Genomic DNA, 23357 nt, shown 5'->3' with positions numbered 1-23357 from the left:
ATACTTTGGCCTTTGGAGGTCATTTTGCACATCCTTTTCATGGAACAGCCTTGTTTTGAGTACTAAATCAATGAATCTTTACAAGAGCCTCATGCGATTGTTGTCCTCATTTTGCAGTTAAGAAGACTGGAAAAAGAGATTAACTGGCCTTTTCAATGTGTGAACTCTAATATACAAGCCACGATCATTGTTTGTTGGAAGTAGTTGTATGGTGTTGATACTTCACAAAACTATCTCCTTGTGTGTAGTAGAAAGGGACTTATGGAAAGAGTGGGCTGTTCATTTTGGGGAATATTATACCAATGAGATAAGGATCCTGGGCTTTGGGAAACACATTCTTCTTAGCTTTTGCTTATGTTTTAAGAAATGTCCTCTTCGTTCACCTTAGGATTTGTGAACTTGATTTAGAATAGATCAGCTTGACAAGGTTGGGTTACGGCAATGATTTCCAAGGAGGGCAGGGACAGATCCTATAGGACATCTCAGAAATTACTGAGAATTTTTTGGTTACCTCAATGACTAAATAGGGAGAGGAATACTGCTGGCATCCATGGGGTTCAGGAAAGCTAGATATTCTACAAGGCAGAGGGCTTTCATGTAGCTGTGAAACCTACTTAAATTTAAGCATACACTTTTGTCCAGTTTTAGCTGAAGTTTTCTAGTAATACACCAAATTTACTAGGAGAGCAATTCTTTTTTAAACTGAGGGAATATTGTACTTTGTTTTGATTGGAATTTTACCAAGTTGTTCACTATTTTAGAAAATCCTCACTCTGCCTGTAGTATTTCAGTTACCAAGGCAACATACAGTATTAGTATACTATGTACCAGTTGTATTCACCGTGACACCTCTTTGTCAGATGTTATTAGAGAAGTCTCACATATTTTTGGAATCTGGCTAAGGGAAAGTTGAATTGGGGATATATTTACTGGTATACATTTATATACCTGCAGTTATTTCCATCCACAGTTATGGTTGTCTATCCAGGAGACAGAGGACCTGTGTGAATACTGGCCTCTCGCCCAGTGATGTGATGTGAAGTTGCAGGGCCAGAGAACATAATATGATATGAATGTTACATATGGAGTCTATCCTTGAATGAGGCATTTAAGTAGTTCTGGAAGAAACAGAACTTAATATTGTAGGGGCCAAGGGCAGCCTGCCCCAAATTATGCCCCTTTGGCATATTGATTATTTGAAGTAAAAGTTACTTAGAAAACAGCCAGTATAAAGACATTCAAACCTCCTCTGTCCCCCTGAAAGCAGGAAATAAATCTCTCATGTGAAAAATACCCTCCCTGGGAATGCAAGCTTGTGCAGCCACTCTGGAAAACAGTATGGAGGTCCCTCAAAAAACTAAAAATAGAACTACCCTATGATCCAGCAATTGCACTACTAGGTATTAACCAAGGATACAGGTGTGCTGTTTCAAAGGGACACATGCACCCCCATGTTTATAGCAGCACTATCAATAATAGCCAAAGTATGGAAAGGGCCCAAATGTCCATCGAGGGATGAATGGACAAAGAAGAGATGGTATATATATACAATGGTGTATTACTCAACAATCAAAAAGAATGAAATCTTGCCATTTGCAACTATGTGGATGGAACTGGAGGGTATTATGCTAAGTGAAATTAGAGAAAGACAAATATCATATGACTTCACTCATATGAGGACTTTAAGAGACAAAACAAATGAACATAAGGGAAGGAAAACAAAAATAATATAAAAACAGGGAGGGGGACAAAACATAAGAGACTCTTAAATACGGAGAACAAACAGAAGGTTACTGGAGGGGGTGGCGGAGGGGGGATGGGCTAAATGGGTAAGAGGCATTAAGGAATCTGCTCCTGAAATCATTGTTGCACTATATGCTAATTTGGATGTAAATTAAAAAAAATTTTTTTAAAATCAAACAGAGACAATCAGATTCAGAGATAATAAAGACTGTTCTTTCCAAAATCAAAAAAGAAAGAAAGAAAGAAAGAAAGAAAGAAAGAAAGAAAGAAAGAAAGAAAGAAAGAAAAATACCCTCCCTATGCTAACAAGTAAAACGGCATCCTTATCACTAGAGATGAAGACTTTAAAACTGATAAAGCTGTGGAAATAAACCTTGTTACTTTTTATTCTAAATTTCTACCTTAGCCGGAATTCCATTTAGAATTTCTTACTAAAAGCTCCCAAACATCTATTTTCTTTATCCTGTCAATTTCTTATAAATGTATTGTCTTTTGGTCTACAGTGTATAAAATCTGCCTGCCTTGGTCATTTCCTTAGGCTTCAATTTCAGTATTGGGCCTCCATGGACACTTAGTACAACTTTGGATTTCTTTCCTGTTAATTTGTCTCGTGTCAGTTTAATTCCTAAACCAGGGAGAATAATGCTCAGAAGTGGGATAAAGAAGGAAATTTCTCCCTCCTCAACAATACATACAAGCCAGAAGTTAGTCTATGATATCATATAGACATGTCAGAGTGTTAATTAATAGAAATATTATGTTATTTTTCTGGATTTTGTGATGCTTGTGGTAGTTGTCAGCTTTTTAAAATTGGTAATTTGCAAAAAATTAAAGATAGATAAAATATAAAATTCATAATTTGTTACTACTTGTCCATTCTAATTAAATGTCTACTTTCATGCCCACTTTTATATTAATAATTTTGTATTTTTTAAACTTTCTATTTATATTTGGTCAAAATGTCATCATAATATTTATACAGGCCAATCTCTACTCAACACAGAAATTATACTTTATTCTTCCTTTTTTGTAGGTTTATATTGTATTACTTAGCAAATTATGAGGACAGGAAAGATAGTATAATAAACTTACTCTTCCTGCCATATCATAGTCAATGACATTTTAAAAAACATTTGTTGAATGCCGATTCTGTGTAGGCATTATTCTAGGAGATATCTCATTTAATCCCTAAACAAAAATTTGCAGTCTCTCAAATGGGGTCTTAGGACCACTTCACACTCTTTTTTTCCCTATAATTTTTTTCTAGTTTTATTGAAAAATAATTGACATACATTACTGTATAAGTTTAAGGCATACAATGGTTTGATTTACATATGCTGTGAAATGATTACCATAATAGGTTCAGCTAACATCCATCTTCTCATAAATACAACAAAAAGAAAGAAGAAAAGAAAAAAGAAAAAAAAATTCTCCTTAAGGTAAGAAAGATCATATATCTTTTGCTATTAATTTTTTGGCTTATTTTTTAAATTCCACATATAAGTGACATTGTTTAAAAAAATTTTTTTTAATGTTTATTTATTTTTGAGAGAGACAAGGCATGAGCGGGAGAGGGGCAGAGAGCGAGGGAGACACAGAATCTGAAGCAGGCTCCAGGCTCTGAGCTGCCAGCACAGAGCCTTACGTGGGCTTGAACTCATGAACCGCGAGAACATGACCTGAGCTGACTTAACCGACTGAGCCACCCAGGTGCCCCTAAGTGACATATTCTTAAAGAGAACCTCCAAGATTGAGTGTTTCAGGCCCCATAAAACATACCTGCTCCCAAATAAAAGTTTATCAGAGGATTCTCACTCCTAATTTTCTGTCTCTACCACCTCATCTCCACCGCACCCTGCCTCACTGCTAGTTAGCCATTTCATTAATTTCTGATTTCCTCTGTGATTTTTGCAAAATTAAGCAAATATGAATATACACATATATGTATTCTTATTTAACCTTTTATTTTACACCAAAGGCGGCATGCTTGTGTTCATTATTCTTATGCAAACAAAAATTCTTTAAGTTGTCAAGTATATCATTTTCACTTGATTTTCTGGATTTTTAGTAATAGTCATCAAAGACTTTTTCCATTTTTGGGTTATAAAGAAATTGTCAATATTTTCTTCTAGTACTTTTAGTTTTCAATTTTTAATCTGATATAAACCATAATGTACATATCCAATTTTATCTATTTTCAAGTGGCTGTCCGATTGTCCTAACACCATTTATTAAAAAGTCCACCCCTTCCGCCAGTGATTGAGATGCCATCTTAAGCATACACTAACGTTTGTATGTACTTGGCTCTATTTGTAGATAAATTCTGAACTTGCTGCTCCATTGACCTACTTGCCTATTCATGCACCAATAGCACATTATTTTAATATCTGATAGGGGCTAGCTGTCCCCTCAGTCTACCATTCTTGCTGTTTATTTCATCATAAAAACTTTTGAGAATCAACCTGTCTAGCCTCAGAAAATAATTGGTTTTTAAAATTAAGATTGTGTTAAATTTTACACATGAACTTGGAGAAAATGGACATCTCTGTATAGCAATGGTTTTGCATATTAGCAACACCTGAGTATCTTGAAGAACATACCAGTTCCTGGTTTCTTCTCCAGGAATTTAATTTGACTGGGGATGGACCCCCGAATAGCTGCAATGTTTGAAGACTCCCAGGTGGTTCTAATGAACAGCCAAAGTTGGGAGTCATACGCCTAGTCCACAGGTATGTGGATACACATTATTTGTGTCTGTTTGGTTGCCGAGAGGCAGCAAGTTAGTCCAGGTGTCCCAAAAGGGCTATTGCTTTCTTAACTCAAATTGTGAGTGCTGTGTAGGCAGAACTCTGGAGCCCAGCTCCTGCATTTTACAATAAGATTCTGCTGATACCGGGTTAAGCACTTTTGCAAATTTGTACCACGCTTAACCAGGTGAAATGACTTTCACCTTTCTGTTTTTGTCTCTTGTGATCACTGCTCTATCCACAGAGCCTAGAATAGTTCCTGGTACATAGCAGGCTCTCGATAAATACGTGCCATATGAATTAATTGCATAGTCCCGCGCTGAAATGACAGCCAGTGAATACCGGACGACCCTGCATCATTTTTAATTCTAACATCGGATCACTGAACACATTTCTATTTCTGACTGAAAAAGCCATGACCTCTTTTATAATGACTGGGTCTGCGGCAATATATAGCGCATACCTCGTATTAACCTCCTCCATCCACCCCTAACTCTCCAAAGATGAAAACCTGCCCTAATAAGGTAGCACCGAAACCTGGTTCCGGGTCACGTGAGGCGAGTGGCACGGGCAGACAGAAGGCAGACCCTCCCTCGCTCCTGCGCACAGCTTCTGCGCCGGTTTCTTGAGGAGCGTACGCAGGCTCAGAGGCCTCGCTTACACCCTGGCTCCGCCCAGCTCACTCCTAGGGGGCGGGACGAAGGGCGGCGGTGGGGGAAGAGGCTGGGCGGTGGCTGTGCGCGTGCGCCGAAAAGAGCTGAGGGGCAGGCGCACCGTGGCGGGCCTGGCTTAAGCGATTTGAGACAAGATGCAGGTAAAGAACCTGGGGGGCCGAGTCCTGGCGACTGCCGCAGTTCGTTTGCCCCGCGTGTCATCGGCGGACCGTCCGGGCTGGGACTGTGGGAAGCGCTTGGGCGCCACCGACGCCGGGGAGGTCACACGAGTCTAGGCCCGGCGCAGGCGCAGTGCGAGAGGGCGGGCGTGGTCCCTTCGAGGAACTGCGGGCTGGGCCTCCACACTCCCACAGTTGTAACCCCTCCAAATCTCAGCCTTAGGGGGCTCTCTCTTCTTGAGGTCAGATCCTGCAAAGCCTGTGAAGGACTCGTCGCATCCCACCTGGCAGGGTTACTTCCTATTTGCTAATTTCCGTAGCACCTGAGTGGGGGTGTTATAGGCTCCTTGTGTGGATGTGGAAGCTGAGGCTCGGAGAAGGGAAGGGGCCGACCTGGAGGTCCGGTAACTTGAAACAGTGGCGGAACCTGTGTTCCTGAAACCACTTAGAGCTGGTTGAGTGGATAGTTACATCCTCTTTCTCCCTAACGTTGGTGTTTAGGTTGAAGTGTGCTCCCTTTCAGATTCCCTGGCTTTCAGAGCTCAGCCCTGGGGTCTCTCTCTTCAGTCTTAAAATAGACTCAAATTGGCCTCCTTTCCCCCCGTATCTGGAATTTTCTAATGAAATTGGCCTAAAACTTAAAGTGAAAGAAAATGAAGCCGCCTAGCATCAGGCTCTCCTGATTCTACTCCTGACTGTATTGCAGTCACTCAGAACTTTGAGATACTCCGTATCTCTGCTCTTGGGCCGTTTGCACATGTTGGTCCCTCTGCCTGGAGAGTAATTTCTTACTTGCCTATCCTGTGGAATGCAAACCTCTTGCAACCCTCTAGGTCAGCAGCCTGTTGATCATTGCACTTGCCACAATGTGTAATATATATATATGTGTATATTTATTTGTTTATTGCCTGCCTCTTTCTCTCAACTGTAAAATAGGTGACACCATCCTTCCCTACTGTGTATTACAATAATTTACATATAGTGGGTACTTAATATCTGTTGAATGAATCACTCCAAGTCAGTAATTAAATTACTGAAAAATCATCTCAGCCTTGGTACAGCATTGATACTGATCTGTGCATCATATCCTGATATTTACCCAAGACTAATTCCTGGGTGTGTATGTTTAAGGGGGTGCAGAGTGAAGGTGCAGTGAAGGACAGGAAAAAGAACAGGGGCTGTGGGTCATGTGGCACTTTCTCAGAAATAGGTCACAGTATAATTTGGTTTGAATTCCTCTTCCCTCCACCTTTCGCATTCGACCCTTTCCCCAGTATGACACTCTCCATGGTGGACTTTGCACTCATGGTATCCTTGGTCCACTTGCACTAGGACCCCAATGCAGACACTGAGTGGAATGACATCTTACGCAAAAAGGGCATCTTGCCCTCAAAGGAAAGTTTGAAAGACCTGGAAAAGGAGGCAGAAGAGGAGGAACAGCGAGTCCTTCAGCAGTCAGTTGGTGAGCTTGCTTACATTCATTTTTGTTCTGTCTCTCTCTGGGGTAAGAAACAACTTTCTAGGTCTCTAAGTGGTTTGGTGGAAGGATGCTCTGAGCAGGAATTGGGAGCCAGAGATTGGAGTGCTGGAATGGGCACTAACTCTGGGACTTCAGGCGAGTCACAGGCTTTCTCTAACCTTCAACTTCCTGGGCTTTAGAAATGGGACTTCAGAGGCCTCCTTCATTTCCATAATTTCTTGTCTGTGTCAGATGGGCACATGATAAACCTGAAGAAAATACTTGAGTTGTACTTTTTGTCCCATTGATCACAGGGGCTAGTACTTTTGTCTTCTGTTTATACATTGGAGCTAATTTAGAGATGGATTCATTAGAAAGCGTTTATCCAGTGAATGTTTATTAAATGATCATCTGCCAGGTGTAATTCTAAGCATTGGGGCTTTAGTTGTGTGCAGGCCAGACAAAAATCCCTGTCCTCATGGCACTTACATTCTATTGGGAGAGATAGACAATAAGCAATACATAAGTAAATACAGGAAAATAAAGCAGGGAAAGGCCTCAAAAGGGTGGGAGGAGGGGTGAGTGTAATTCTAGATAGGGTCAGAAAGAGCCTCAGTAGGAGTGACTTTGAGTAGACCTAAGAGTTGAATCAAGCTACTTAAGTGAAGAGCATGTTAGAGAATCAACTGGGAAGCCAATATGACTGGGAAAGAGTAGTAAGTTCAGAGAGGCAACTAGAGGTCCAACCATTGAGGACCTTGTATCTTTTAATAAAGGCCTTGGCTTTTATATCTAGTGGGGTGGGAATCACTAGAGGTTTGAACAGAGGATTGACATGTTGACAGCACCCTCCTGCTGCTGCCTTACTGAGCATGCAAGATGGGCAGAAAGTCAGGAAGTAGACAGTTTAGTATAGAAACTACTGCACTAATTCAGGCAGGAGGTACGATTGGCTTGGACCAGCCTGCATGGTGTTGGTGGAAGTGGTGAGAAGAGGTTGGATCTGGAAATAATTTGAAGGTAGGGCCAATAGGCTTTTCTGGTGGATCCTGTGAGGGGCGTGAGGAAAAGTAAGCGAAAGATGACTGCAGGGTGTTGGGCTTGAGCAGCCTGAGGGATGGAGGGACCACCAACTGAGATGAGGAAGGCTTGGTGAGTAGCAGTTTGGAGCTAGGATCAGGAGCTCTCTTTGGAACACAGTAACATTGAGATTTTTATTAGTCCAGTAGAGATGATAGGTAGGCTGTTGGCCATGTTTTTCTCCAAATCAGAGAAGTGTGGGCTGGAGGCATAAAGTCATGAGTTGCAGTCACCAAGGGAGTGGGTATAGATAAAAAAAGGAGTCAAATCAGCAGAGGTTCAAAGGAAGGGCGGTCATAGAAAGAAGGAGGACGAGGGAAGGCATCCTGCAAGCCAGAGGAGGACCATCTTTCAAAGAGAAGGCCATGGGGGGTTGGATTAATGCTGCTCATCCATCAGGAAGTGGAGGTCATTGTTGATCTTGATAAGAGCAATTTGTTTAGTATTGGAGTTGGGGTTGGAGGATAAAAATCTGATTTGAGGGGCGCCTGGGTGGCGCAGTCGGTTAAGCGTCCGACTTCAGCCAGGTCACGATCTCGCGGTCCGTGAGTTCGAGCCCCGCGTCGGGCTCTGTGCTGACGGCTCAGAGCCTGGAGCCTGTTTCCGATTCTGTGTCTCCCTCTCTCTCTGCCCCTCCCCCGTTCATGCTCTGTCTCTCTCTGTCCCAAAAATAAATAAACGTTGAAAAAAAAAATTAAAAAAAAAAAAAATCTGATTTGATGTCAAGAAGCAAGAATATGGCAGTAAAAACGAAATAGAGATTTTGTAGCAGTTGGTTAAAAGGAAAGAGAGCTGCCTACCTACCACTCACAAGAGAAGAACCAGAAGTCCTGTAATAATCCCTTTAACTCTAGGGAAGGTGTGCCAGGGAGGACACCCACTGGTATCCCCCGTGTCATCAGAGACAGAATTGTTAATACTCCAGGTCATGGGTGTGTGTGCTTGAAGAGCAGATCAGGTGAGTTTAGGCAAATACAACTCTCTTGTTTTATAAACTTGGGAAACTTCTCATTCATATCCCTACAATTGCATGGAGGTAGGAGAGTCAGTTCTGCTGCATATGTCAACATAGGCCTATCTTTTTTAAAAATTTTTTTTTTTTTTCAACGTTTATTTATTTTTGGGACAGAGAGAGACAGAGCATGAACGGGGGAGGGGCAGAGAGAGAGGGAGACACAGAATCGGAAACAGGCTCCAGGCTCCGAGCCATCAGCCCAGAGCCTGACGCGGGGCTCGAACTCACGGACCGCGAGATCGTGACCTGGCTGAAGTCGGACGCTTAACCGACTGCGCCACCCAGGCGCCCCAGGCCTATCTTTTTTAAAACACACTTAAGTTCTTATTTACTAGTGTAATACCTTCAGTATTTTTTATTTTGGTTTTGCCGAGTGAGTTTTATTGGTGTTGCATGCACATCTTTAGGAGAAAAGAAAAGGAGGAAAAACAAAATGCAAGTTTGTTCATCTTTTAAATATTTTGGTTTTTGCTAACTTAACTACATTCAGTGAAAACATATGAAGATATGACTTTGGAAGAGCTGGAAGAAAATGAAGACGAGTTTAATGAGGAAGATGAACGTGCTATTGAAATGTACAGGTTAGTGCCACCCAGAGGGACTGTTTGTTTTTTTGTGTGGCACTAAAATGTGTGTCTTTTGAAAAGTTAACTTTCTGACCGAGATAACATTTGGAAAGGATTGTATAATTAAATAGTAATTTGCAGATTTCAGTGAACTAGTCTTGGACTTCTGCCATGTGGCAAATAAATAAACATGGATCTTTATAAAGGTTGCTGTGTGAAAGGTGTGTGGGACGTGTGGGCTGGATGTGTAAGATGTCTTTCTCCTCCTTCTGCGGTACAGGCAGCAAAGACTGGCTGAGTGGAAAGCAACTCAACTAAAGAATAAATTTGGAGAAGTTTTGGAGATCTCAGGAAAGGATTATGTTCAAGAAGTTACTAAAGCCGGTGAGGGCTTGTGGGTAATCTTGCACCTTTACAAACAAGGGTGAGCTGACCTTATGCACTATCCTTAAATGTTAATTTGAATTTATGCCTTGGATATCCCAGGCTTAATCCACATTGGAGGTTTTGTTTGTTTGTTTTTTAAACTAGTATTTTGTTTTTGTTGCTGATTTGCCCAAACCTAATGCCTAATTTTTGTCTTTAGACTTTCAAATTAATATTTGTGACTAATAAGAATGCTTTTTATTACATCATAGCAATGAAGATTGTTTTTATTGAAAAAGAATTCCTTATTTATCCTTCTAGAGAAACTCTGGCATTTCAAAATTGCATGTAGTGAATCATTCTCGTAGATGTCGGGGGTGACCTTTATAATAATTGTTCCAGGCAAGTGACGCAGTGGTGCTCCGCTGTGCCTCACTTCCAGCTTCATTCTCCTACTGTGTACTTGTGTAGAAATTTTTTGAAAAGCAGGAAATACTTTCTGACCTTTTTCACTCCTTCTGAATCTTGAATGTTCTCTCATATAGGTGGGCATAATAATTATCTTTTACATTGAAGCTGTTTTTTTGAGTTACTACTGAGTCAAATTAAATTGCATTTTAGATTTTGAGTTCTTTATTTTCCCTGAACTTATCAGAAAGGTTTTTTTTTTTTTTTTTAATTTTTTTTTTTCAACGTTTATTTATTTTTGGGACAGAGAGAGACAGAGCATGAACGGGCGAGGGGCAGAGAGAGAGGGAGACACAGAATCGGAAACAGGCTCCAGGCTCTGAGCCATCAGCCCAGAGCCTGACACGGGGCTCGAACTCACGGAACGCAAGATTGTGACCTGGCTGAAGTCGGACGCTTAACCGACTGCGCCACCCAGGCGCCCCCAGAAAGGTTTTTTAAAAAATGTTTAATCATCTTGACTGGAGTAGCAGAATCATTTGTGAAGCTATTAGGGTTTACATAGGGTAGAAGGGTAGTTGAGCTTTACCCAATATAAATGCAGAATCACAGTTGCTTCAATTTCTGTTTTATAGGTTTTCTCACTCACTGTTGTTTCCCATTTCTATTTTACAGGATTCCCCTCTGTGCCCTCATAAATCAGCACTTCAGTGGACTTGCCAGGAAGTTTCCTGATGTCAAATTTATCAAAGCCATTTCAACAACCTGCATACCTAATTATCCTGATAGGAATCTGCCTACGATATTTGTTTACCTTGAAGGAGATATCAAGGCTCAATTTATTGGACCTCTGGTGTTTGGTGGCATGAACCTGACAATAGATGGTAAGGGCTTCTTTGAGGTGGTCTAGGGCATGTGAGCGATGACCAGTGCATGTTAGAGATGATGAGGGGATGTTTCTGTTGAACAGACATGTGTTAGATGATACGTCAAAGTCATCTTTGCCCCTGTGTGTTGTCAAAAGGAAAGAAGCACATTTAATCTCTCATTAGATGAGTCACTGGGGGCAGTTACAACTGGGCTCTAATAATTCTATTAAAAGAGGACACAATGGACTTTAAAATATGTATACTTAATACTTATGTCTAATAGGTTTTATTTGCCCCTGTAGTTGGGTATGTTTTAAGTTACAACTAAAGATCTCAGCATTCATTTTTTGTTTAATTCACATGAACATATTACTGGTATTTATACTTTTTTATACTGACATGCATAAAAATGTTTAAGAATATTTTCTCAGTTGAATGTCTTAGTGGCTTTTAAGTTAAATTAGAAGTTTATTGAATTCTGCCTCTTAACTCCTGAAGGATATATCCTTTTATTCCTGAAGGACGTGTCTTTTATTCCTTTCTACCTGTTACACGAGGTGTTGAACTATGTACATACTCATAGCATGAAAGAGAGAACCTGAGGCCCAAGGGTTTCCACCTAAGTCACTCATTGAAATAATGTGTCCACCTGTGCTTTAAAAAAAAACATTAGGGGTGCCTGGGTGGCAAATTGGGTTAAGCATCTGGCTGTAGCGCAGGTCATGATGATCTCACGTTTCATGGATTCAAGCCCTGTATCGGGCTCCATACTGGCAGTTCAGAGCCTGGAGCCTGCTTTGGATTCTGTGTCTCTCTCTCTGTCCCTCCTCTACTCGTGCTCTCTGTCTCTCTCTCAAAATAAATAAATAACATTAAAAAAAAAAAGTAAAAAAATAAAATAAAAAAATGTTCAAATGTGACTTTACATACTATTTTATGTAACTATTTTATGTAAGATACTTGTGAGATAAGTATAGCATGTGTACATACATACACACATTACATCAGTTATACATTATTCAAATCTTCAAAGGCATACAGCATTTCTAAATATTTCTAAACTATATGTTTTCATCTTACTCTTTTTTTTTTTTTTAATGTTTATTCATTTTTTGGAGAGAGAGACAGAGCATGAGTGGAAGCAGAGAGACAGGGAGACACAGAATCCGAAGCAGGCTCCAGGTTCTGGCTGTCAGCACAGAGCCAGACATGGGGCTTGAACCTGTGAACCATGAGATCATGACCTGGGCTGAAGTTGGTTGCTCAACTGACTGAGCCACCCAGGTGCCCCTCTGGTGTTTTGAATCTTACCATGAGGGGACAGAGAGGGGTATTCGATAGTAGTTACAGTCTTTATTTGTAGAATAATTTGAGGATTAGTGAATTTATAATTATTGCATGGAAGTGAATAATAACATTAATACGTACACCTATACATATACGTATGTATATATGTATAGGTGGATTTAAATATATTCTTGAGTCAAGAATCAGAATTAAGATTTTTTTTTTTAAGAAATTTGTTGCATTTTCATAACATTCAACTGAGGTACCTAGAGTTGTAAACACTGGTGTTAATGATCTCCATGGAGCATTTTAAATTAATATGACTTAAATAAAGTGGTTGTCATATTTTAATGGAGTTATCTAATTGGCAGAGCATCACTTAAACCTGTTTGCTGTTTGTTGTAGTCTCTCATGTAGTCCTTAGTTCTGCTTGGAGTCTTTTCTGCAATGCAAAATGTATCCCTTGATTTCACTTCACGAGGTCTCACATCCTTGTGGAGTTTCATTGATTACAAGAGAGTGAGGGGCACCTGGGTGGCTCAGTTGAGCGTCTGACTTGATTTTGGCTCAGGTTCTGATCTCATGGTTCACGAGATCGAGCCCTGTGTTGTGCTCTGCACTAACAGTGTGGAGCCTACTTGGGATTCTCTCTCCCTCTCTCTGCTCCTCCCCTGCTTGCATGGACATGTGCTCCCCTCTCTCCCAAAATAAATAAACAAGTGAAATACAGGAACTGAGGTTTTAGTCACTGATTTATTTTCTTGGTACTGCTTTTATTACTTCAGACAAATGTGTAAGTTCTGGGATGTCATCATACATTTATCCTTTGACTCTAGTAGACTGAGATGCTGGACATGAGGCCTAAGAATTTCCTTTTGTTAACTAAAATTAGACTTAATGATTAGATTGCCAGAAGGACTGTGAAAAGTATTTCCTTTGAATGTTTCATGATGATTTCTTTCCTGGAAAACTGTGCAAGTTGAGAAGCGGTAGTCATTAGAAAACAGGTTTAGTCTTTGGTTTTTAATTACCATGTAGGTTCAAATACAGTAAAACCTTGGATTGCAAGTAAGTTATTCTGCAAGTGTTGTGCAAGATGAGCAAGCATTTCTAATAAATTTTAACTTGGTAAACGAGCAGTGTCTTGCAATATGAGTAGTACATGATGCTGAATGTCACACAATCAAACTGAGCCAGTGGTAGTTCTTTCTCTCTCTCTCTCTCTCTCTCTCTCTCAGTCTGAGGGATTGTGGGTGATCATTTTGGATGCTTGGTCTCAGGCCACACTGTTTAGCAGAAATCAGTGTTTTTTCAGAACATTGGAAGGTGCCCACAACTGGCACTAGTGTATTCTTTGTCACTTCAAAGCACCAATGAACTGTCCTTTGCTTTTCCATACACGAGTAAGCTTGGGAATGCTTTGTTTCATTCTAGGTCAGGCTGCCTGCAGATATAGACCCTTTCCTCTGCTGCTTTATACATTAAATACAGTAGATGACAAGAGTTTATTAATAGTGTACTGTAGTCAACATCCATGCCAGCATATATAATGGTTCCCATGCAGAGAGTCCATTGAGCCAATAGATAGCAGTGATTCCATTAGTGATAGTGAAAGTCGTCCTATACATAACCCTCCTCTCTTGTCTCCTCCACATCAGCCATGAAGGTTTTGAGAGGTTAAGTGCAGGTTAATTTGTTTATTTTTCTTTATATTTTGTATTTTATTATTTTATATTACATTTACAGTATTGTAATCATTTTTATATGAGTGTTTTTGTGTTGTGGAATGAATCATCTGAGTTTCCATTATTTCTTATGGGGAAATTAACTTTGATATACAAGTGATTTGGATTACAAGCATGTTTCTGGAATGAATTATACTTGCAAACCAAGGTTTTACTGTATATGTAATATCTCATTTGATCTCATCTTCTGAAAAAGCATTTGAAAGTATTTTGTTTTCCTCCTTAAGGGTCTGATTTTTTTTTCTTCTAGGCACCTTATAACTGTAGCACTAAAATTGTCATCAAATGTTGATGATCATAGTTTCTGCTTAGAAAAAAACTGGCTTGATGGGCTTGAGGACGAGGGTCTTGTGCTGACTGTCTTAGGTGATTTGGCTTTTCTTTGTCACGTAGAGTTGGAGTGGAAACTGTCAGAATCTGGAGCAATCAAGACAGATCTGGAGGAAAACCCTAAGAAACCAATTGAAGACACTTTGCTATCCTCGGTGCGGTGCTCTATCCCCACAAGAAGGAACAGTGATTCTGAGGATGACTAAGACTATGGCCTCGGTAATGTGCCAAACTTCCTTGATGTGACAGATCATCTGGATTTTTTGAAAAAGGTTAAAGTAGAAATGTCTTTGGCTTTTAGCCTTTTATAATTACGTTTCAAATCTCATAGATCTCAGAAATCATTACTGGGAATCCTATTACATTTCTTGGAACTCCCTTTTTAAATTAATAACATTTCCTTAAAAAAATAAAAATAAAAACCAGCTGCTGGTATGACAGATGTCTATGTTTTCCTCACTTGTATTTTAAGCTATCAAACTGTCTATTCACTATTTGTCCACATTTAACTATATATGAGGAAATGTGGAGTGTCTTTTAATAATGTGAGGAGGTTTTACAGTGGAAAATTGCAAACTAAGTTTTGTAGTCACATTATAATTTATTTTTATTTTATAAGGCTAGCAATAGAATTATTAAAGGAATGATAGGAAAAATCCTAGTATTTGTCCTATTTAGAAGAAATAGGCAATAATTTTTATAAAACATTGTCCTATGAAAGCAATAACTAAATGATTCCAGTTTATTGCCATTTTTGCTTAAATGTTTTTTTCTAGTTAAAATAATTTTTGTCTCAGACTGTTGAGATGTCAGTTAATCCCAATTACTGTAAAAGTCCACCTTAAATTCTTTTTTGTAAACAGATAATAAACACATAAAATGATAAACTGTATCTCAGTCAGTAAAAAAAATGGCAAGGTGTTTTCTGAACTAGAATCTTAGCACTTAACCCTCTTCAAATTGACATTAACAGAAAAATTAGGGGTAATATTTTTCTCTAATATTTGTGTTGAATGATGTAGTACTCAATGTGGGTTTGAATATTAAAAATATGAATTCTAGAGGGCCTGGAGTTCCTTCAGATTATATTGCAAAATTTATTTTTGCTATAATTCAGAGTAACAACAGCTGTGACCCATTTTGATCTGTCAGAAGTGTCCGTGTTAGTGAATATTTATTTTTCTACACACATAAGAGTCAGTGCTGCTTTTAAAAATGTGTTCTATGTAACAATTTACTTTGAATGATTTTTCATGAAATTTTAATTGCAGGGTTGATATAAGCGTGGTCAATTCTATCACTCACATGCCAGTTCCATGGGTTTTGTGGGAGAGCTGCCTTCTTGGATTTTCTATTGTTAGCTGACATTAAAATGAAATGCTGTGGGAAGAATAAAGGTGAAAAGCTTGAGTGCTGCATTTGCCTGAGCACTGCAACGCTCACAACTCTTGAGAGAACAGTGCTTGAGCATGGTGGGGGGTAATACCTACTGTGATGGAAAATAGCAGGCTTTATTCCACTTTGGAGCCCATGCAGGATGTAGTTCTAGATACTCACTATGCCACTTTGATCTGTGGAAGTGTGAAAACTGCTTCATCATCTTGCCTCCATGCCCGGCTAATGCTCTTAGTGGGAGCTTAAGGAGAGCTCAGGTGCCTCTGGACTTGGCTGATGAGTGCTGTCTGGCCACATGGCACCCAGGCCCCAGGCAGCTATTTAGTCATGCTGACTGAACTCGATTTAAACAGAGAAACATCTCTCTCCTAACATGAGTGTTGTGATTTAGAACGTGACCTGCAAATTTCTACAGGTTAGTTAATTTGGGGAGACTTTGCCGTAATATTTACCACTAATTTTCTGTTTCATGTGAGGCATTTGTGATATGACAGAGGGGATACAGTTGGATCCTTAAGCATTGAGTTCATCTAATTCCACACAGGGAAAGCAAACAAGAAGGCTACCTAGAGGCTGTCTTTCAGTGTTTAGAGGAAGGGATTTTGGGGAAGGGTGTTAAGCAAGTGCTAGGTAGCCCTTTATTCAGTGGTAAGAAATGGTTCTGGAAAGTTGGGATGATAATTGGGAGAAGTGAAATGGAGTTAAGACTATATAATCAAATCAAATTGATTCTTCCTTATTTTCCTCCTCTCTAGAGGAAGAAGAGGATGTGAATGAATTGTATATGCTTATCTCATTGCAAACCTAAATTTATATCCTCACTCCCCAAGGTTGCAGACCATTGCTTTGGCACATACCTGACACAGAGCTTCCAGGGTGGGTGGCTCAGAAGTACTTCAGAAAAGTTGTACTGGAGGTTGCCTGGGTGGCTCAGTCGGTTATGACTTCAGCTCAGGTCATGATCTCACAGTTCATGAGTTGGAGTCCTGCATCGGGTGAGCTCAAGCCCTGTTTCGGGTGAGCACAAGCCCCACTCCTGGTGAGCCCTGCTCTCTCTCTCTGCCCCTTGTGGGATTCTCTCTCTCTTCACCCTTGTTCACTTGCACCCTCTCTCTCTCTTAATTAAAAAAAACAAAAAAACAAAAACAAAACCCTAGACATGAAAGGCACTTTTTGAGAGTTATGAAAGGAATGTTAAGAAGACTGTCCTCTGTCATCAATGCCTAAGTTGTTTTTGTCATTTATTACCTCCAGCTTTAAATTCAGTTTTCTTATATAATGAGACCAGAAGTGACAAGTGCAAATAATCTCTCTCTATATTTTATATAAATATAAACATAACAGCATTTTTTATACTGTTTACATTCCCATAGCAGGTGGTCCAGGCTTTCTGCCTCCTGCATGCCCCCTCCCACCACAATTCAGTGACCTCCACAGGAGACCTTGTCATTTGCATGCTACAAGGAATCCCCTTGGTTTCTAGTCTTAACCATCCCATACTTGCGCAGTGTCTTGTCTTCTCTTTCTGTTCCGTTTAGTCTCAAGTGAAGATGTGTCTAGTCTCCAAGTTTAAACCCTCCCTTTGTGCTTTTGGCTGTATTCTCTCCCACATTCTTAAGGACTTGTTCCAGCAGTAAATTACCATCTTGATTTCAGTCTCTCCCTTGATGTGGAGCCTCACACAGTGAAAATGTTCAGGTTCTGTGGCAGAGACTGCTATTTGCCTATCAAGTATCCAGGAATCTCCAGTTCTACTCCAGCAGCAATGGGACCAGCCAAAAGATTAAACTTCCAGTCTCCTTGGAGCCATGGATTGCCAGATGGAGGTGGGGAAGTTGGCTGGACAAGCCTCTTCAGAGGGACAGATGACTGGCATGTGCCCTTTTTGGACTTAACCCCTTACTTTCTGACAGGAGTGTAGATGTGGTTGAAGACTACTTGGGCTATAGGGCATCTTTATAGAGGAAAAGCTGTAAGGATAATATTCCTGATGACCTTGTGGAACCAGTATAATCCAGCTCTTGACTGCCTTCTCTGGACTTTGGTTACTGGGAAAGAAGTAACTTCCGTCTTGGTCTCTCTTAGGAGCAGCTGACACATTTCCTGATAATGTCACCTGGCCATCGCCAAAGAAAACCTCAACCATTCTAGCTTTCTACTCACCACTTTCACCTTGCTTGATAAAACAGGAGAACAATCTAGATGCTCTACCTCTACTTTATCAATGTTGCCTTTCAGTGATGTCATGAATTAGACTTTAGGGACTTTGCATTTCCAGTGTGTGAAGGAGTAGATACTCTGAATAACCTGATAATAACGCAAAATGTTGGATAATTTTTTTTAATGTTCTTAAATTGTTGCTGAACTGGCAAGAAAGGAAAGGATTCTCAGAGGTCAAAAGCAGTTTGAATTCTCATGTTACATGATGTCTAAAAACTTCTCAAAGCAAGTTCATAAAGTCATCTTAAGCTGGTAATGCCCCTGAGCTCATGGCTAAAGCAACTGCATATCCACGCTGTAAGAACAGAGCTTTAATGTAGTCCTCAGACACTCTTTATAGATAAAGCTCCAAGGGAACGTGAGCTCATAGTCCTAAATCACAAACCCACAAAATCACGGGATGCCTCAAATAAGGTATCCTGAATGAGAGCCAGTGGAAAACAGATAGTACAGTCAGACCTGCAAAAACTTAGGATAGTGGAATTTTCAGATATAAGATATAAAATGAATATATTTAATATGTGTTTAATAAGAGTAAGGAATAAGAATTCTTTATATAAAAATAAATCCCTTGTCAACCTATGGAAGAGAGAACGAACTGGAAAATAGAGCCAAATGATTACCCAGTAGATAACACACAAAGATAGATAGAAATATAAAAATTAGGAAAGCAATGTGGAGGAGAGACTGAGAAGTTCTAGCATAATCTTAAAAAGAGTTTTAGAAAGAATTGGAAATTGGTAATATTTGAGAAGATAAAGACATTTTCTAGAACCAATGAAAGACATGAGCCTTCAGATTCAGAAAGCTGTATAAGTCCTAAGCGAGTTACAGACTGTGTGTGTGTGTGTGTGTGTGTGTGTGTGTGTGTGTGTGTGTGTAAAACTGCAGAATGTTGGATTTGTGCAAGTAGTCAGAAAAGTCATTACCCAAAACAGAGTAATGGTAGGGCTTACTGACTTCTCAGCAGCAAGGAAAGCCAGAAAGATGGCCAGTATCAGTGGTTGAAGAAAAACAAAAACTACTAACCAAGAATCAATACCCAGTGAATCTATATTTTTGGAAGTGAGGATTAATAGACATTTCCAACAGAATGAGTAGTTTTGTCATCAGTAGACTCTCAGTTTAGAAGATGAGTGGTGCAGAAGGACCACCATCTGTTGAAAGGTCTGAAGTTCAAGAAAGGATCGTGACCAAAAAAACATGGGTAAATCTGAATGAACATTGACTCACAACAGTACAAATAATGCCTTATTTGTGATATTAAAAGCAAGATGGATCTAAAAAACAAGACAAAATAGGGTACACGTTGAAGGCTTAATTGGAGTTCAAATGTTCTTAGACCCTTAAAAAGTAGATTTAGGAGGTTGGCAAAGATACACATGTAAGAAATATTTCATTCAAGGTAACAATAAAAGAAAATGAGTGTGTAACTTTTAAAGTAGTGGGGGCATGGAGGGTGGGAACCTCTTACTTTAAAAGAAGACCAAAAACAAAAAAAACCAAAAGGCAAAACCATAGGAAGTCCAAAATGCTGGAAACCTAACACAGTAATCACAATAAATGTAAATGAACAATAATAGTCTTATCCAGAAGTCATGCTTGTAGGTACTTAACCAACTGATGTGAAACATATGCATACAGAGACCTGCACACAGATGTTGCTAACAGCTAATTTATAATCACCAAAACAACCAAAATGTCTATCAATAGATGAATGGATAAACCAACTGTGCTATGTTGACAGAATGGAATGTTCAGCATTACAAAGAAATGAGCTATCAAGCCACAGAAAACATGGATGCTAACTGAATTAAACCATTCTGAAAAAGCTGTATACTATATTATTCCCATTATATGTCATTCTGGAGAAGGTGGAGCTATGGAGAGGCTAAAAAGAGGTTGCCAGAGGATTGAGGGAGGGTGGAAGGGTGAAATAGGTAAAGCACATGGAATTTTTAGGGCAGTGAAACTATTCTGAATGATACAATAATGGTGGAGATAGGACAATATGCCAAAGCTCATAAACCTTATAGTACAGAGAGTGAGTCTTAATATATGCATATTTAAAAATTTCATTTAGAGAGGAGATCCCTGGATGGAATGCAGGATGTGATAAAATAATCTAACTGTATTACAAATGTGTGAAACCACCTAATAGAAGAGGTTTCAAGGGAAGGGTTCTGATCTAAGTAACCTTGGAAATGAATCTGTAAGGTGAAAGGCAAAAGAATCTGTATAAGCACTGTACTCTAGTTGATAGTTATTTCTCACAGTAGTACGGGTTAATAATTCTGTTAGTGCTAGACTATGTACTAGGTTTGAACAATTAAATGGATAGCAGATGGCAAGAGTCCGGTTTCACTGCTAAAGTGTGGGGTTACAGATAGCAAGGAGAGGAGGTTAAAATGGCTCCATTACTCTATGGCGTAATGGATTAGAGTTGGAGACATTGGTATAAACTGTTTCACTTAATATAGATACAGATGATTTTATATTTAGATAGTGAACATACATAGGCTAGTAAACACATTTTTTTTCATTGTTCTATCAGCTAAGGTGACCCTAAAAGCAATGACACTCTAGTATCAAAGACCACACCTGACCTGTAGATACTGGCTTCTAATACTGTTCTCCAAAAAAGGAGCTAGGGCTCTAGAGAAATGGCTGATTCTAAAACTGGAGCAGGAAATATACAAGATTAGCCTGAAGCATCTTGTAGCACCAGAAAGGAAAGAAATATTAAAACAAAAACAAAAAACTCACAATGATAAGAATATGTCAAAAGGATGAAGGAGGCAACTAAAAGATCTAGTGGCTAAAGCTGGAACCCTTTGAGCAACAAAATAAATAATGTATTATAACCCAAAGTATAATCCATGAGTCCATGCTGATAAATGATTGAGTAGATAAATAATTGGAGAAGAAACCATCTCTCATTCAGAATCCTAAATAATTTATGTAGATACTCTGGACTTAAGAGATTCCACCTTTAAGCGTGGGTTGCATGTAATGATTTCCTTCCAAAGTTTATAATGTGGAAAGGTGGCTGGGAAGAGTAACTCTGCAGTACAGAGACCTGACAAACTGTCTCAGGCAGGTGATCATGGTCAAAGTCAACAGTGGTAAGTCATTTATTAGTATGGACCCTGGATATGATGTCATGAAAATAATACTTCACCTCTTTGGTCTTCTTTACAAACATCTGACAAATCCCAATTGAGGAGCATTCTACAAAACAGCTTACCAGAACTCAAAATTGTCAAGGTTATTAAAAACAAGAAAAATGCGAAAAACTGTGACAGCCAAGAGGTGCCTATGGAAACAGGACTACTAGATGTAACGTGTCCTGGATGAGATCCTAGAACAGGAAAAGAAAAGCAGCTAAAAACAGAAGAACTCTGAATAAAGTGTAGACTTCATCAATGATTATGCATGATAATATTGATTTGGTAATTGTAACAAATGTACCATACTATTGTAAAATGTAATGGGGAAACTGGGTATGGGGTATATGGTAAATCTGTACTATATTCTTAATTTTTCTGTAAATTTAAAACTGTACCCAAAAAATAAAGTTTATTTTAAAAATATGGTGGCAAAATGGAAATTGTAACCAAGAAAGTGGTTTTCAGTTCTTGACTGTCATATGTCTGTAATAAAAGGCACAAGTCTTAGTTTGGATCTGTCCAAATGCAGAGCCTGAGCCAAGGACTTGGGTGCAGAGTTTGAGAGGTGATTCCAGGGAGCAGGAAGGAGGGAGCTGAGAGAGGGTGGCAGGGAAGGGAAAAGGCAAGTATAAGGCTGAGAATCAGGTCAGTGCCATAGGTAGACAGTAGGAACTCAATCCCTTTAGGACTTTGAAGCAGCACAGTCTATCCACTGACAAAAGCCTGAGTTATTTATTTACCAGTCCTGCCCTCCAACCCTCAAAGGCTGCTTCCAGAGGAGGTAACTCCCCTGCACTTCTGGTCTATGCCTGCACAAAGACTGAGCAAATGTCTGTGCCTGGGAGAAAAACCTGGGCAGACAGATACAGTGTGGCCTTTTAGGTGGGATGCTGGTGGTACAAGGTGAGTCTGAACTTGCATGGAAATTAGTCCTATTTTATATATTTGAAACAAATTTCTTAGACATTCAAAAATAAATTCTTGTTGGATATCACTCTGCTGCATACGTAAGAAGGGAAATAGAAGCAAACACATTGGTTAAGACATTCCTAAAATGGGCTCTTAAGAGTGCAACTCTGACACCATCTTCTGCTAGGTTTGATGCTGGCACTTCTTGATCCAGCCAGAAGGTGGCGAGCAGTAACAGTGTTGTTCCCCCAGGCCAACAGCGACTGCAAGATGCACCCTGACCTCAGGGATGTTAAAATGAGGGGAAACGTGTTTAGCATTGGTCAAATGAGGTATCTCACAGTGGCTTATTTTAACTTGACCATTCTAGCTCATTTCTGTTTATTGACGTTTAAAATACTGAAAATACAAGCTTCCTAATAGGAAAAATGCTGCTACTGTTCCTTACCTACTTATTAAAATGACTACAGTTTTGTTTTTAAATTAAAAAAACAATACTGTTGGGGCACCTTGGTGGCTCAATCGGTTAAATGTTTGACTCTTCTGCTCAGGTCATGACATGATCTCACAGTTCGTGGGTTCAAGCCCTGCCTTGGTCTCTTTGCTGACAGCAGGGAGCCTGCTTGGGAATCACTCTCTCCTTCTGTCTCTGCCCCACTTTCTTTCTCTCTCTCAAGATAAATAAACTTAAAACCCAATACTTTTTGTAAGATGGTGATGAAAAATTTTTAAAGATATTTAAAAATGCATATATATTTCATAAAGAGTTGTAGTTAGTAATAATCAATCCTTTGCCTTTTAGCAAATGTTATAGAAAAGAATAACTTGCAACTTTTTGTTTTATCCTGGGGTTTGAGATATCCAAGTGAAATAGTACAATAAACACACGCCCACTAATGCAAGCTGTACTTGGACTATACTGTAATTGCAGTAACTAAATCAAAGAGCAGATTAGTGAGCCCCAGGTTGCCCCCCTTACTGACTCTGGGTCCCAAAGGCTTTCTATTTTGGTTTCCCAATGTTACTGGGGAAAAAATGTGAGAAGTTCAGTACACTTGGCAGTTATGTTTTGTAGTGTAAATTAATACAGTTCCCAAACTGCACTGAGGTGCCCCAGTTTCCCACAGCAAGCTCACAGGAATGGGATCTTCTGTTTTCAAGGGAAACACAGCCATGCTGCAATTTATCAAACACTGCAGGAAATACCAGCTCCAAG

The 23357-nt window shown here is 39.5% G+C and overlaps 1 protein-coding gene across 2 annotated transcripts; it reads left to right on the top strand.

Moving 5' to 3' along the window:
• The first annotated feature begins 5217 nt into the window (after positions 1-5217).
• Positions 5218-21653, top strand: PDCL3 (phosducin like 3). 2 transcript variants are annotated; one of them, XM_030310392.1, is made up of 7 exons: positions 5218-5304; positions 6655-6784; positions 9367-9457; positions 9723-9866; positions 10892-11100; positions 14511-14666; positions 17928-21653. In XM_030310392.1, the coding sequence occupies exons 1-6, from the start codon at positions 5299-5301 to the stop codon at positions 14651-14653; spliced, it is 723 nt and encodes a 240-aa protein (XP_030166252.1). In that variant the 5' UTR covers positions 5218-5298; the 3' UTR covers positions 14654-14666; positions 17928-21653. The 2 variants fall into 2 exon arrangements, with proteins under 2 accessions (XP_030166252.1, XP_030166251.1); XM_030310391.2 differs by having other exon boundaries at positions 14511-21653.
• Positions 21654-23357: the final 1704 nt, after the last annotated feature.

The sequence above is a fragment of the Lynx canadensis genome, chromosome A3, assembly GCF_007474595.2.
Source record: "Lynx canadensis isolate LIC74 chromosome A3, mLynCan4.pri.v2, whole genome shotgun sequence".
In the NCBI taxonomy this organism is placed as follows: Eukaryota; Metazoa; Chordata; class Mammalia; order Carnivora; family Felidae; genus Lynx; species Lynx canadensis.
Note: the sequence above shows the minus strand (reverse complement) of the source record. Positions and strands in the feature narration are given on the sequence as shown.

Bases quoted from the DNA above. Each gene is read 5' to 3' on its own strand.
- PDCL3 (XM_030310392.1), top strand. The intron at 6,785-9,366 runs GTGAGCTTGCTT...AACTACATTCAG, and splicing joins AGTCCTTCAGCAGTCAGTTG to TGAAAACATATGAAGATATG. The intron at 9,458-9,722 runs GTTAGTGCCACC...TCTGCGGTACAG, and splicing joins CGTGCTATTGAAATGTACAG to GCAGCAAAGACTGGCTGAGT.